Below are 17,005 nucleotides of genomic sequence, written 5' to 3'. Positions count from 1 at the left end.
TCAAATTTGTTATACTTCAAATCAAAACAAAAAAGTAGCTAGAACCAGTATCACTTCTTGAGTATCAAGTAAATTCTAAAAAGTTATACGTAATAAAACATTAAGAATATCTACTAGCTCTTAATCTTGACCTAAAATAGAAATTTCTATTATACCAAAAGTATTGAGAAAAGTAACTTCTACATTCTATCCAGCCCCTCAGTCCTTCCTCATAACTGAGATGGAATACATAGCCCTCTTTTCCTATATCCCAGAGTTAAGAACATCTAGGTCATGGCCTTGCCTAATTACTAAAAATAAGTGTGGAGTTCTAACCATTGGTGCTTGATGGGTGGAGGCAACAATTCAATAATTAGGAGTAAATGTTTCAGTTCCTCACCAAGGACTCCGCCAGTGAAGAAACATAACACAATATTAGGAAGCCCAACCGCACCTGTGCACCAGTTGAGATTTATCAAAAGCAAAGCTGGTATATTTGTCTCCATCTATCTGTCTCTTGCATTTACTCTCAAATGGATCTGAACTCCAAGATGCAGTAAAGAGGATAAACAATTATATCACAAGACTTTATAAAACTACATATCATTTTATAAATGGGTTCAATAAATTTATCTACCAAAGCACTAGGTTATAATATGAAATTGCATCAGTTTCCCCACCTGCTGTTTATCTTGTAATGCATTCTGAGCTGTGTCCAAATGATTCTGAAGATCGGCTCTTTGAGCAGTTTTTGCTGCTTCTGCTGATAGCAATAATTCAGTTTTGGCTTTAATCTGTAACAAAATTTACACATTACTTTATTCCATATTTAGTTGATGATTTTACCTTGCTTGAATGCACATTGGTTTTGTCACTAAACTATTTAAAAATTAAGTCCTTTTTTGTTAAAAAGAAAAATAAGGATTTAGATATTAAAAGATATGTCTGTGAAAATCCAAAAAATAGGAATGGTACGGGGAAAAACTCTTAATAATGTTTGAAGAAACAACGAAAAAAATGTTCCTATATGACAACAAAACACTAATGTACCCTTTTGTTAAAAAAGAAATGGTATACTTTTTTCCTGAGAAAGGACATGCCAAAGTGAATGTGAATCTCCAAAGTCTACCACTGTTAACAACAAACTAAATAACTAGGCTTTGAAAAAAAAAAAAATGATGGCTTCAAAGAAAACTTTTCCAGAATCCAAGGACACAAAACACCTAGACAAACCACGACTACATTTGAAATTCACTATTACCCAATAATTTCCCACCTAAAGGGTTTTACTTTTAATCCTCATAAGAATATCAAGAAATTACATATTAAAACTCAAGGTTTTAAATAATAAGCTTTAATAAAATCAAGCAAAAAGCAAACAAAATGTAAACACATATTTAGAACTAAAACACTTTGAGAAAGGGTAAAACACAGGAAGACATTCTTTTAGCTGGTTGAGGAGAGGAGCAATAAACATAAGAAATCTAAAATATACTGTAGGAATAATTTTAAGCTAACAGGAAAAAATTTTAAGATTCTTTTTTAATAACTAAATACTCTGTTTTCTCAGAAACAATGGTTATATATAGATATATATCTACATTGAATTAAAAGTGAAAACTAAAGAAATTTACACTTTAAACAAGAGGAAGCAAATATGATAAATGCATTATCAGTGACTATAAAGAAGTCAGCTTCATTTACACATGGCATTCTACCTGAAGAACCAAAAATTCATAAAATACTTTAGTGCACAATAATTGCCCATGATCTTTTAATACAGTATGCTTCAACTAATGTGACATATTTTCCAAAATTATGGGACACACAAAGAAGAATTAGGGGAGATTAACTAATAGTTTTACTGGTTGACATTATTTCATAAATACTTTGGTGGGAAATTACATGGTCCTTTATATCCAATTATTAGAATGGAGAAAGAAATTTGTCTTATTTCCTATACCATGATTTACTCATCAAGCAAAACTTGTGAAAGAATAGAATTAAAATACTAAAAGCAATACACATTGGTGTTCTTTTTTAAAAATCAAATCTTTAAAGATCTTTTAAATGAAAATAAAAAATACATGTAACAGAGATCTTCTGGCATAATAGCAAATTAATTTGAAATTAAAAAGAAAATAAGACTTTATCAAAACAAAACAAAAAGCTAAGATTCAGTAATTTCAGGAGATGTAGTTTGCTTAAAGTGGCAGAGGAGCAACAAGGAGGAGACAAGAAGAAAGAGAAAATCTGCCCAAACAGAAAAGTTCAATAAATTATCTCGTTTTTAAATCTAATTTCTATTCCAAATATTTTTCTATTAATGTGTGAGGCAAAAGGAGAGTAAGAATTCAAAATATTTGACAGCCTAAAATTGGTGCTCTATTCATACTTACATTTTAAAAAGCATAATTTATAAAGCATACTTTATATTAAAAAGCATGATTCCATACTACCTGTATGTCAAGCTGGGAGACCTTCTCCTTGCTTTCATTTAATTGGCTATTTAATTCATTGACACTGGTTTCTAGAGAGAGGACACGGTCTTGTGCAGCTCTAAGATGTGCCTTCTGCTCTTGTACCTGGTCATGTAAATTCTCCTGGGCTTGTTTATGACTTTCCGACTGATTCTTTAGCTTCTCTGTCAGTTGAGTTACCTATTATATAAAAGTTCATAAATGATATAACAAAACCAAAGAAGCCCAGATTTAAGCACCATGAGAATATTAAATCTGTATGATGTTATCTCAAAGTTTTTAAAGTAAAACTATTCACATCTTTCCAAAGATACATGAACATGATCTCAAATCATAAGAAATAACATCAAACACACATATTTTTAATATTCTCTATGAAGCTATAATTTACATGCAATAAAATTCATCTAATTTAAATTGTTAATTTGAGATCTGATAAATGTATACCCTTCATTAACCATCACTATAATCAACATAGAAAACATATTATCCCAAAATATTCCTCATGCCCCTTTGTAATCATTCCCAACTCCCATCGCTAGCCTTGGACAATCAATGTTCTAACCAAGTAACAAGACTTCTTTATATATGCTGGCTATTTGTAAATTGTTATTTTCTCCCAGTTGGAATCTTGGCTTTTATTTTCAAAATGGTATATTTTGAAGAACAAACTTTTTAAATTTAGATGAAATTTTTTATGTACCTTGTTTGGAGTTTATGGAGTTTTTGAATTTTTTGAATTTATACTTTCAAATTTTAAATTTTTTGGCTATTATTTCTATAAATATATTTCTCCCCAGCCCCATCTGTGACTCTCATTATATTATGGTAGCTTACTTGATACTATCCCATAGATTAAGGCACTCTTCTCACCTGCAATTCCTCCTAGTCTTTTTTTCTTTCTTTCTCTGCTTCATTTTGCACAGTTTCAATTGCCTTATCTTCAAGTTCACTGACATTATTTTCTATTTGCTTAATCTATCCAATGACATTTTTATTTCATGTATTTTAAGATTTTTATCTCTAGAAATTCCATTTTGTTGTTCTTGAATGTTTCCACTTCTGTCTCTGTTATTATAGTTTTTCCTTTATACCCATAAGCATATTCTTTTTTTAAATTATTACCAATTATTTTAGTTGTAGATGGACACAATACAATACATTTATTTATTTATTTATTTATTTATTTATTTATTTATTTTTAATGTGGTGCTGAGGATCAAACCCAGTGCCTCACACATGCTACGCAAGTGCTATACAACAGAGCTACAACCCCAGCCTCCCATTAGCATATTTTAAGATGTGTTTTTAAGTACTTATCTGATGAGTCCATCACCTTTCATTTCAGAGTCTGTTTCCATTAGATGATTTTTCTCCTGGTTATGACTCACATTTTTTTCTGTTTATTCATATTTCTAGTAATTTTTTTGTTATTTTATCATGACCAATCTGGATTTTGTTGCATTCTTTTATAGAATCGTGAGCTTTGTTCCAGTAAATAGTTAATACATCTGTGGTTCATTTGGGCCCTTTCAAGGCTGGGGTTTACATTTTGTTAGGTCAGGTGTACAGAAGCATTTACTCTAGGGCTACTTTAGCCTTACTCTCTCCTAAGGTGTAACATTTCTGGTGTGGATTTCTACTGAATGCCCCACTGTTCAACTATGTCTTTCTTCTATGATTGCTGGCACTTGAATATCTCCCAGTCCTGTGTGGGCTCTGGTAATTTTCCAGTCTGCAGTTCCCTGATATTGCTCATTGTCCGGCCTTGCAGAATCTCACCTTCTAATATAAAACTTAGCATTCCACCAAATCCTCCAGTGGATCCTTACAGGTTTCTGGAGCTTTTTCTCTGCATTGCTCCTCCTTCCCTGTTTTTTTTCTCTGCAAATTGAACCTTCCAGCTGCCTTAACCTCCCTGAACTTCAGTCTCTCGGTTTAAACCAACCTTTCACTCCCCAGCTCAGTGAACTCACTGTTTTCTTTAGATTCTCCCAACCTTCACCATAGTCTGAAAAATGTCTCCGGGTCAAACGGTAGAGTGGTCAAAGATTTCACCTCCATGGTTTCTCTTCTCTCAGGGATCACTGAAAGCAATGACTTTATACATGTTTTTTCACTTTTCTAGGTGGCAGAGGGGCTAACTATGCATCAGTTGCTTCCCTAGAAGTATGTCAATTTATTCTTTTAAAAAAATGCATGACTTTCCTGATCATATTTGTAGGATGAGCAATGTCAAATTGCAGATAACTAAAAAATAGGCTAGACAATTTTTCATAAAAACTAACCCAAAAAAATTTGAATTCTTCAAAACTAATTTAGAAATTTGGGGGGAAATCTATATATATTCTAATTCCAAAACTTTTCTAAAAACTAGAAAAGTGATATAACCTACTGACACTTTGCTAATATTTTCTTATTTAGATAATAATAATTATCTTCCTAGATAATTCTTCCAAAAAAGCAACTGTCAATTATTTTCAGTTTTAAAATGTTACTATTTAAATTCTATGTTTTTCTTCAACTACATATGAATTTTGTGACAATAGGGCAAGTTATAAAAATTATTAGCTATATATTGTCCAAAGATATATATTATCAAAATATAAATAAATGTTAAATCTGAATATTGACTAATACACACTAACAACTAGTATTTGATTAGTACCTATAACTTAGGAATACATTTGTTATTCATTCCTTTTTTAAAATAACACAAAATGCTATAAGGCAAGTATGCACTATTAATAACATCACCACTTTTCCAATAAGCTAATGAGGTGAAATAATTTACTATAGTTTACAGTTTAGAAAGTTACATCCTAGAACATTAACTGAGGATTTCCTATGTCACATCATGTTAACTAACTTTACTACAGCAGTAACATAACCAACCTCTGGGATAAATAAAATGCTCTATGTCAAAAATACACAGGATTTTAAATGTAGAAAAAAAAGCCAGGATAATGAGTCATTCAAACAAAACATTTAATGAGATTTAGAGAGATAAAAGTAAATCTTAGAAATAAAATACATTTTACAAGCTTACTTGCTCCTGTAACATATGGTTTTTTTCTTGCAACTGGTGAAGAACAGCAGTCTCTCCTTCCCCAGCCTGAATTTTTGCATAAAGATCTTCTCTTTCCTTTTCTAGTAATGAAATATTTTCTTTACTCTTCTGCAATAAGGCTTCAAGGTTCTGTATCTTTTGGTCCTTATCACCAATTTGACGTAGGACTTGTTCCAAATCATTCTGTAAAGAATTGAAAAACTAACATTTTAAGGATAAAGAATTCAAGAAGTTATTCCTTAAACAAAGAATGACTGATAAGAAATTTTATCACTCAAACTTTTAAGTCTTATATTTTAAAGTACTTATTATATTTTAATATGACAAATTTAATTAAAAATAGTTAATAATATAAATCTATATTATTGATAATAAACTAGAATTAATCAAAAAGAAATCTTTAACTAACTACATTTTTTTCATAACTCTCTAACATCACCTCTTATTACTGTCTGACCCATTTCAGACACATGGGATTCATTATTCTTGATTACACCAGGCACATTGCCACCTCAGAGCCTTGCACTAACAGTCCTTCTGTCTGAAATGCTTCCCTCACAGAAACGCTCCCTCTCCTTCATGTGTTTGCTCAATTGTCACTTCTTAATCAGACCTACCCTGACCACTATATTTAAAATTGTAGCCTTTCCAAATACTTTGTAGTCTGGCTATTTTTCTCTTTTCATTGGACTTATCTTTAATACACTAAATAATTGATGTGTTTTTCATGTTTATCTGCCTCCCTCCATCTCCAGCATTAGAATATATACTGCACAAGGATGAGTACTTTTCTTTCCTGCTTTATTCACTGGTGTACATCCAAGATATCTAACACAAGGATTCAAAAACATTTGTTGAGCTAATTTTTAAAAATTATTACACTCTAACCCACAGGTACAGGCTTATTTCAATACCTCAATAGGACTCTTCTTTTGATAACTTAAGAGATACCTCTTCTTTTACTTTTAACAAGAATCTTAATGTTTCCCAGAGCACAATTCAATAGCCCACATCCAGAATAATACCCACTTTCTCAAGCTATCTGACACCATAGCCTTTGCCTCTGCCTCAATCCTTTTATGAGAGTCAGAGAACCTCTACCCAGAACAAGGCACTATCTATCCCCTGTGAACACTGTCTTGCTGAGGCAGTCCCCAGCCCCCTGGTCCCCTCAATGATTTGTGTCAGTATTAAAATATTTGAAGGTGAATCACTTTCAAACATCTTCTCATCCCTCTAAGATTCACTCGTGTCCAACCTCTTTGCTCTCAGCTTTTGTTCCTGCCACCAATTAGCCCTCTCTCCACATTCTACTAATCTTCTGGATCCGCAGTTCCAGGAAAGAGCTTTCTTCCAGAACAGTCTCTCTGTTTTCACATCTTAATTGAAATTTGGTTCTCCTTTTACAGATTCCAATTCCCTTCATCTTCTCTAGTCAGGGAGACTTACTCCAATGGGCACGTAGAGGAGGCCAACCTTCCCCTGGTGTTTCACTGCTATTACTCGCTGCCTCGGGTAAAAGCTATGTGATGCTTTTAGAAAGTATGCCATTCTCACTTATCTACCTTCTACTCTTTGCTGCTATCATCTATAAATCCCTACCTCATTCACTGAAGACTTGAGACCTGATTTAGTTTTTCTCTCAATCCCAATTTCTGCCAATTTCCTGGGAAATACAAAATACATAGAGAATTAAGAGCATAGCCTCAACATGCATATCATCTTAATTCCTGGACCTTAACTCATTTTACATTGCAATTACTTATACAGGATCTTGTAATAAACTGAAATTATTCCAGCTAAAAAATTCCAACTATCTTACCCTGTAACCACAACTTCCTATCTTCCAATTTCATGACCTCATTCTCATCTTCAATGTCAGAGACCTCATCTTCTCCTCAATTACTCACACTATGCCAAACTTCTCTTCCTAAACCCCATAGAAGGATATGAAATAACTTTATTCTAACATTCCCCATTTCCTTTCACCTCAAAATTTCCAAATCAATCACCCCAAAAGAGCCTAATCTATATCAATGTTGCAACTTGCTTTTTCTAATTCTAAACTTCTAAGCACTGTCAGAATAAAGGCACAAACTTCCATTTTTCCAGGTTTAGGTCATTATAAATGTCTAGATTCCAATCTCTACAATATACTCATAAGCATCTTTTCAACCCTTTCATTTAAATAAGGTCCTACCGTCAAACATTCTCCTCAATAACTTTTTTTTTTTTTTTTTTTGGTACTGGGGATTGAACTCAGGGGCACTCGACCACTAAGCCATATCCCCAGCCCTATTTTGTGTTTTATTTAGAGACAGGGTCTCATTGAATTGCTTAGCACCTTGCTTTTGTTGAGGCTGGATTTGAACTCACAATCCTCTTATCTCGCCTCAGAAGCCGCTGGGATTACAGGTGTGAGGAACCGTGCCCAGCGCCTCCTCAATAACTATTTAAAAGCTTCAATATGTTCTCCACATTCTCAGTTGAAGCTTGCCAGACAGTCAGCTATTGCTATCCAACTTTATCTTGAAATACAAGACTTTTCAGGAATGATCTATCTTGATTTTTCAATCTTTTATCTATACAATTATTTATGCATATGTATATGTCACTCCATATTTACCTTATTTCCTCAAGCTTCAGGATAAATTCAAACTCATCCCTCCATTGTATGAGTGATATTATAGTTTATTATTATTATTATCTATTTCCTCACTTTTTTTTCCAGCATCCTTAATAACTCATCCTTACCTGTCTCTTTGTCCTAAACTAGAAACATGTTTATGCCTTCTCTTAAGTCTCAAAAATACTCCCTAGATCAAGTTCCCAGCTATAGACAAAGATGGAAATTCAGTATAAGAAAAAGGTACAGTATAAGAACACCTACTTGATTGCTGACCTGTGCCAAATTGTGCATGCTAGATTTACTATCCCATTTCTTTCCTAACCTTTATGATAAAATCTCAAAGCCATCTGTATTTACTTTATCAACTTCTCTCTTCCCATTCTCTCTTGAACTTTCTCCAACCAAGTTGTCATCCCACCCTCTCCATTTAAATTGCTCTCATCATCAAGGTTATTAAAGTCCTCCATGCTGCCAAATCCAATGGGATTCTCAGTTTTCATCTTGCTTGACCTCCATCCTTCCCTGGAATCATCCTTGACTCTTCTCTCAATATTCTACATTGACCCATCAGTAAATCGGTCAGCTTTACTTTTAAAATACAACTAGAATCTGACCAGTCCAGCTACTGCCTTCCTATTAAGACTTGTTACTGCCTCAGGCCCTTCTAAGGTACTCCCTCTGATAATCACAAAGCTCATACCCTCCTTCAGGTCTTTCATCTTTTTAGGGAGGCCTTCCTTAGCAATCTTACCAAGCACTAGAGTGTCACTTTCAGCCCCTACATACTTCCTACTCCTCATCCCTCATTTTTACATCTCTTTAGCAATTATTAATGTATAACATACTACATATTTTGTTTATTTAACTTAGTTGTTATTGGCTTCCCTCATTAAGCTGCATGAAAACAGACATTTTGTTTGTTTGGTTTGCTTCTACAGACACAAAATCAGCTCCTTGGCTGAGAGTAGACATAAATGAATACTTATTAACTGAGTCAAAGAACCGATAAATCAATCCAAAATTTTGACATCTATTTGTCTTACTCTCATGTCACACTCCAAACTCGAAAAGAAAAGAGATTACTGCTTTCTTCACACTCCAAGATTATTCCTATGTACACATCATTAGATTGTCATTTCCTAGAGGGCAGGCACTCTGCTGCTTCTATTCTCAGTGCTGAGCACAGTGTCTGACACACAGTGCTCAGTAATAGTCAATGAATTAATGAAAATATAAAGGAATAAATGAATATCAAAGTCAAATTCACTTCAAGATTTAGGTATCCTTCCTTTATCATAACAAAACAAAAACTAAACTCTCAGTCTTCTAAGCTATAAATTTAACCCAATCAATTACATTTTCTATGCCTATAATTCCAATATTCAGATGATAGGTAAGAAGAAATAACAAGACAGACAAGAGATAAAGCTCAGCTGGTAGAGTGCTTGCCTTGCATGCACAAGGCCTTGGGTCCGATCCCCAACACCACAAAAAAAAAAAAAAAGAAAGAAAGAAAGAAAAAGGAAGAAGAAATAAATGACCAAAAATACTGAATTCTTCTATAGAAAATACAAAATGTTCTTTTTTATTGAGTTACCAATAGGAAAACTGCATTTGAATATATTTGATTTTTCAAATAAGGTATTTCAGTAATAAATAATTATTTATCAATCATTTAAATATAATTTACTTAACTAGTTTTATTTAATAGATCAATTTTCCTAATAAATTTCATAAATTTAAATATTTTATATAATTTACCATAAATAACAAATTTGTTTCTAGTAAATAGTTTTAAGGTATTTTAGCTTTTCAACAAAATAATCAAAAGAGAGCATTTTCTGATTATCTAGAAACTGAGAACTCCCCAAAATTCTTCATAATCAAGTATTTTGCATTATCTAGTTTTATCACAACATAATAATGGATGGTTTAAATTTTGTTTAAAAGATTAATTATTCAAATAATTTTTACCTGAGCTTCTCGAAGTTTTGCTGTAGTGCTTTGCTGAAGAGCTTGTTGTTCTTGATGCTGTTGCTTGGTTTTATCTAACTGATGTTGCAATTCTGTGGAATTTGTTACTTTTTCCTTCAACTTAAAAAAAAAAAGTAGACTGTCAGTTGACAACTTAAAGGCATAATACCACCATTAATAAATATTTGACATTACTTCAATTTTCAAATATGAACACAAAAATAAATTCAGTCTGGAAGATATCAACTTTAAAAGCAATATATTATTACCTATAGAATCATCATCTCCCTAGGAAAGCTGGGAATGGAACCACCATTCGACCCAGCTATTCCCCTTCTCGGATTCCTCAAAGACCTAAAAAGAGCGTACTATAGGGATACAGCTACATCAATGTTCATAGCAGCACAATTCACAATAGCTAGACTGTGGAACCAACCTAGATGCCCTTCAATAGATGAATAGATAAAAAAAAATGTGACATTTATAGAATCATCATCTCATAATGAATAAACTATTCTCTAGTGATAGACTTTTATCCTAAAAAAATACAGATCTTTCTCTAGGTTAGCATCTGTTCAATATTGTTTTTGTATACCAATATGAACAATTAATTACATATAATTTGTTTTTTAACAACAATCTAACCCACAGAATCAGCACTTCATTTTTTTCTCTAATAGTCACTTCACTGGGAAAAAAAAATCAGATCATATACTATAGTTAAGATTTCAGCTTAAAAGAAAATTTATTACTAAAACTATAGATTTTAATTCTGAATATTTATTCAACTCAAATAAAAGACATAACTTAATGATAACTTTCCCTTTAATCATACAGTGGGTACCATGTTGAACAATTACAACTTGAATTAGAATAATAATCACATACCTAATTTTTAAAGTGAACATCCTTACATGTAAAGTTTATATGCACAAACTACATGTCATCAATGATCCTCACCAACTATTCATTGCTCTCTGTTTCACTCCAGCAGCATGACAGAAGATAAACTCCAGAACTTTTCCTACCTAGCTGAAAAAGAGTTTTCTTTGTGCTACTTTGTTGAGAACTTTGGGGAAATACAGTTGTAGTAAAATGTAGTGATTTAATATAGTTAATAAGCAGGATATTTTCATTGGGGAAAAGTAAATGTTTCAGTTGAAAGTAGAAAAACAAGTAAAGTTGTTGACAATTAAAATACTGATGAACCACAACCATATTTAAGATGCTTCATGCCAGGCAAATTGGCACACATCTATAATCCCATCAACAGGGGAGGCTGAAGCAGGAGGCAAGTTTGAGGTCAGCCTCAATCATTTAGCAAAGCCCTGTCAAAAAATTTACAAGGACTTGGAATGTAGCTCAGTGGTACAGTATCCCTGGGTTCAATCTCCAGTACTACAAAAACAAAAGATGTCTCAAGTTCATCAATAAAGTTGCTAGTATCAACTCATTTAAAAGCCTAGCTTACCTCTTCTTCTAAACGAGAAAGTTTGAGCTGTAAGTCAGCCACTTGTTGTTCTCTATCCATCAACTTTTCACTGGAAAGCTGTCTCTGCTCCTTCAGCCTACCATGAGCTTCTCCAAGTTGGCGCTCAGTTTCCAGAAGTTTGCTGTGTAACTTAAAAAATAAACAAATAAAAGTACATATATATGCATGTGTGTAAACACGTACACACACACTACCACCTACTTTCAAAACAATATTTCTTTTTCACCAATAGAAGCATACTATCTAATTTTCATTACAATTTGCAGAAACCTAAGATCTTACATAATAATTTAATCTGCAAGTGAATTTTAATCACATAAAATTATGACTAAGCATTATAGATTTTATTGCTCATAATAGTTTCATTGCTTTCTTAAAAAAAAAAAATAAACAGGACCAAGGGCTCTTGTTTGGATGTAAGTATTGCCATCACTTGAGGAACTTAAAATAATAAAATGAAATTTGACAGTATTTTTCAAAGATCCACAGTGATTCCTGCTGCATTTCTATGTTAAGAACCACCCCAGCTGACTTCTTAAACTTGGGTATTGAACAGAGCTCAAAGCATTCCCCAGTCCTCAAATTGGCATGCAATTTCTAAATAAAATGTAGAAAACAATTATATGTTTTAAAGGAAAACATTAAGTGATCCTCATTTATTAACCTAAGAAATGTCAACAAGAGACTAGGGATATATATATAGCTCAGTGATAGAGCAATTGCCTATCACATTTAAGTCCCTGGGTTCAGCCCCCAGCACCCAAACAAAAACAAAACAAAACCCTAATGAGTTACAGGAGCCATTTTCTCTGGAGCTAAGAACCACCACTTTTTCAAATGATGTGGTTGTATTATTCTGGTTGTATTAACAACAGAATGATTTCTTCTGGTTGTATTAATACAACCAGAATAACTATTGGGTTTTTCCTTGAAGGGGTAGGGAGATTTCCTTTTTACTCTTTTTATTAAACAAAAAGGAAAAAAGTTTATATTAATTTCAGAAGCATTACTATGCTAGGAGTGTGGAGATGAGTATGCAAGACGTTTGGCAAGGCTTACGCACTAAGAACAGTTAGCACGTAAATCTCATTAACACACAAAATCAAGTGTGTTTAATATTAAGCATGAGTGCCTAGGTTCGATTCCTAGTACCTTGAAAAAAAAACACCCATAAAACATGAAGAAAAAAAAATAAAGAAGGAAGAGGAGTAGGAGGAGAGGAAGGAGAGGAAGAGGAGGAAGAAAAGGAAGACAAAGAGGAGGAAAAGGAGGAAGACTAGAGGAACTATAAGAGAAAGAGGAAAGAAAGGATAGGGAGGAGGAGGAAAAAAACATAGGTAAAGAACTTAAGATAGAAAACAGCTTGAAGTGTTGGTGTGTTTGAGGAATTGAAATCAACATGGATTCACAATGGTTTGGGAGGAGCCTGAAGCCATAACATAGGCAACACTATATACACAGAAGTGCACATGCCAAAGAAAGAAGGCTTGAATCAATTGAAAGTGTAATGAAAAACTACTGGGCTGGGGATGTGGCTCAAGCGGTAGCGCGCTCGCCTGGCATGCTTGCGGCCCCGGTTCGATCCTCAGCACCACATACCAACAAAGATGTTGTGTCCGCCGAGAACTAAAAAATAAATATTAAAAATTCTTCTCTCTCTCTCTCCTCTCTCACTCTCTTTAAAAAAAAAACTACTAGGCAAGTGAAAGCATTAAGCAGAGGATTAAACTTACATGCTTTAAAAAGGTACTTCTGGCTTCTATATGGAGAATCCATTAAGGAGACCACTAAAAGGGAAACTGTGAGAAGCGTAATACAGTATTCCAGATAGGCAAGATGGTAGCTTAGATTAAGAATGCTGGCAGTGTAGATGGATAGAAGTGCAAAGATTTGAAACATATTTTGAAGGTAGAATACAGACAACATGCTGAGAGAAAGAAGATAAATGGCATCACTTCAAGGTCTTCAGTATGACCTCTTTATTTTACACAAAATGGTGACTAAATCAAATAATCATAAATTCAAGTCTCATTGTGTTTAAGTGGGCTCTCAAAATTCCTTAATGCCCCTCCACCCACTGACAACCAACTAAAGCAAAAATTTCTAGACCTATTGTTGAGCACCCTACATAATAAATTCTCATATGCTCTTTCTAGAAACAATATACACTCCTATTATATAGACCTTACCTAAGAACAAATCAATGTCCTTTTTAAAAAATATTTATTTATTTATTTATTTGATAGTTGTAGATGGACAGAATGCCTTTATTTTTTTGTTTACTTTTATGTGGTACTGAGGATTGAACACAGTGCCTCACGCATGGTAGGCAAATTGGGGCAAGCCCCAGCCCTTGTCCTTTCTTTTTGTAATATTTTTCTGCCACTAGTTGCTTCTCACTAATCCTTCTGGCAGGAAGACTCTTCTGCTTTCAAACTGCTATGTGTTAAAACCTATTCAATATTACAATTTCAAGGAACAGCTCTCATACATACAAAACTTTCCCTGATCATATAATTAGGTTTAAAAAAATGCATAAAGGGAAGTACTACAATGAAAAAAAAAAACAGAAGTGAGGAACTCGTTCAAATTCCCATAGCATATGGGATTATTATATTATGATTATCATGATCATGGTATGGGATAATACTTGCCTTATCCTCCCCTTGAGATTATGTATACATAATCACTAAAGGCAGGTACCATTTCCCATTTGCTTCTGTATCCCTTAACAAATGAGGCAACGGTGTCTTTTAGAAAGCATAAATGCTAAATTTGTATATGTGAACTAAAGTAAAAACAAAATTCATTTTCAAGTTATATACTAATATTATCAAGTCTCACTTTCCCCCCATTATGAATGCCTTCATTTATTTCTTCACTCATTTATTCCTTGTAACATTTGCTAAGTATGTGCCAAGTAGTAAGGATTTTTAAAAAATGAATAAGACATGGTCTTTGCATCCAAAGAGTTCAGTCTAATGAAAACATAAATTGTAATAAATAATCCACTGTGGCAAGTAAAATATTCACAGTTTGTGCATGCCTTAGCCATCTTGGGGATAGAAGGAGCAATGGGGTGTTTACAAAGGGATGTCTAGAAAAGTGATGAGAAGTAAGTAGAATTTATCAAGGTCAAGAGAAACAGGAAGAATATTTCAGATCAAGAAAACAGAATGAATAGTACAAAATCAAGATACAGTATAACTTAAAGAAAAAAATAAAAACACTTCTGTACTCTTGCAGGGGAAAATAAAATAAAGAATTGTACAGAACTTAGTGGGTATTCCAACAAATCACTGGGGGTGCTCCATATCATAACAAACATTGAACTTCATCTGTTGGGCCATAAGAACTATTAGAGGGTATAAGCAGATTGGGAACATGGTAAGATTTGCTTTTAAAACAGATTACTTTGGTGGCTAAATGGAAGTTGTTATAGTGGTTTACACATACAATTGAAAGTTCAGGGCAGTGGAAAGACAGCAGGCAAGGACAAGCTAGAGAAAAATTCCTAACTATTCTGATCCATTGTCTCATGGTCAGTCTAATCTCAAAATTTAGTGACAGTAAATGTGAAGTATTTACTCTAATTCCTGAAACATGACTGAAGCTCAATAAATGACTATCATAATCATCATTATAAAGGAGTAGGAAAGCCATGAGAATAACTAATTACAATAAAATATCATTGCTACTTAATTAAGTAAAAGTAAATGAAAAATTTTTAAATGTGAGAACTTTAATCTCCATCAGAATTTTAATCTCTTCCATTTTTCAATCAAATTTTATGTTATCTATAAGCAATAATTAGAATAGGCATTAAAAAATAAGTTAATGGCAAAATCAGAACTTGTATCAAACTTTATCAGGTAGGTATTATTTATCTATTAAATAGTTTTATAATTTGTCTTCCACTTTTAAAATGTCTAATTTTTATACTGGTGGTTTTATTATGCTGTTAAAAGTTAGTAGCAAAAAAAGAAAAAAGGTGAATTTTTAAACTAAAGAGTGGTCAACAATTAATTATAGTAGCTAAAACCCAGTAAGTACCTACCATGTACCAGGTACAATGCATTCTAAGCAATTTATATGTGTTAATTCATAAATGCTTCACAACAATGCTGTAAAATGGATATTAACTTTTGTTTTCTTAAGGGAAATTGAAATTGAAGTGTATGAGATCTGATATTACTAAGAAATATAGAAAATAAAGAAGAATTAATTTTTTAAATGATAGTTTTTTTAACATGAACTATATTATGATCAATAACTTCATTATATTTCTCCTCTAACTGGGTGTAATACAATTCTTTCTTCAGCAACTTTTCTGACAATTTCTAAAATATTAATTTTAAAATGTATTTCTTTTCCTAATACTTCTAATTACTCCAATATTATCTTAGTCAATATTACAAATATAAAATAGTGAAAATATTTAAGAATTATTAAATATTAACTTGTGGTTTTGTGATTGGTCTGCATGACTAAGAAGAAACCATAAGGAGAATTACAATAAATAAAACTAATATCACTTACTTGATTAATTTCACTTTGGAGTTGTAACCCATGCTGCTCCTTTTCTTCTCTCTGTTGCTGTAGCTGTTTCAACTCTGCCTTAAGATGCTGGTACTTAGTCTCTACTTCAGATAATTCTTCTTTGAGCTTGTGGGTTGCCTCTCCTTTTTCACTTAGTTCTGCCTGTATCCTCTGCAGTGAGGTTTCAGATGCAGATAACCTTGACTGAAGCTGTTGACAATCTAGGTCTTTTTGATGAAGGGTTGCCTGTATATTCTTTTTACTCACAGATTCTTCATTATATTTCTCCTCTAACTGGGTGTAATCCAATTCCTTCTTCAGCAACTTTTCAGACAAGTTCTGAAATATCAATTTAAAAATGTATTTCTTTTCCTAGTACTTCTAATTATTCCAATATTGTCTTAGTCGATATTATAAATATAAAACAATAAAATATTTAAGAATTACTAAATATTAACTTGTGGTTTTATGATTGGTCCACATGACTAAACTCTACTAATATAACATAAGTATTGCCATGAAAATGTTGACACAAAATGAAAACACTACTGGATTCCTAGCCAGGAGTGGTGGCACTTGCCTGTAATCCCAGCAACTCAGAAGGCTGTTGCAGAAGGCCAGCCTGGGCAACTTGGGTAGGCCCTTTCTCAAAACAGAACACTTTTTCACAAAAGGTTTGGGACATAGCTTAATAGTAGAGCACCCCTTGGTTCAATCCCCACTACTGCAAAAAATAAAATAAAATAAAATCTAACGGATTAATTGGGGTATGCAATGTAGAATCAAGAACAAAAATCACATAATTATTGCAAGAGCTGCAGAAAAAGACTGAAAAACTTCAC

General features: G+C 32.9%; 1 protein-coding gene across 1 annotated transcript in view; it reads right to left on the bottom strand.

Annotated features, from left to right (window-relative positions):
* Positions 1-17,005, bottom strand: part of Eea1 (early endosome antigen 1) — a 125,774-nt gene that overhangs the window by 35,747 nt on the left and 73,022 nt on the right. Inside the window, exons 11-16 of the mRNA XM_026396768.2 lie at positions 16,164-16,502; positions 11,604-11,753; positions 10,133-10,252; positions 5,509-5,712; positions 2,439-2,639; positions 660-773 (exon numbers count right to left, since the gene is read on the bottom strand). Coding sequence (XP_026252553.2) covers positions 660-773; positions 2,439-2,639; positions 5,509-5,712; positions 10,133-10,252; positions 11,604-11,753; positions 16,164-16,502 — 1,128 coding nt within the window. The remainder of the gene's footprint in view (positions 1-659; positions 774-2,438; positions 2,640-5,508; positions 5,713-10,132; positions 10,253-11,603; positions 11,754-16,163; positions 16,503-17,005) is intronic.

This window comes from Urocitellus parryii, chromosome 5, assembly GCF_045843805.1.
Source record: "Urocitellus parryii isolate mUroPar1 chromosome 5, mUroPar1.hap1, whole genome shotgun sequence".
NCBI classification, from domain to species: Eukaryota; Metazoa; Chordata; class Mammalia; order Rodentia; family Sciuridae; genus Urocitellus; species Urocitellus parryii.
This window is presented reverse-complemented; position numbering and strand designations above follow the sequence as displayed.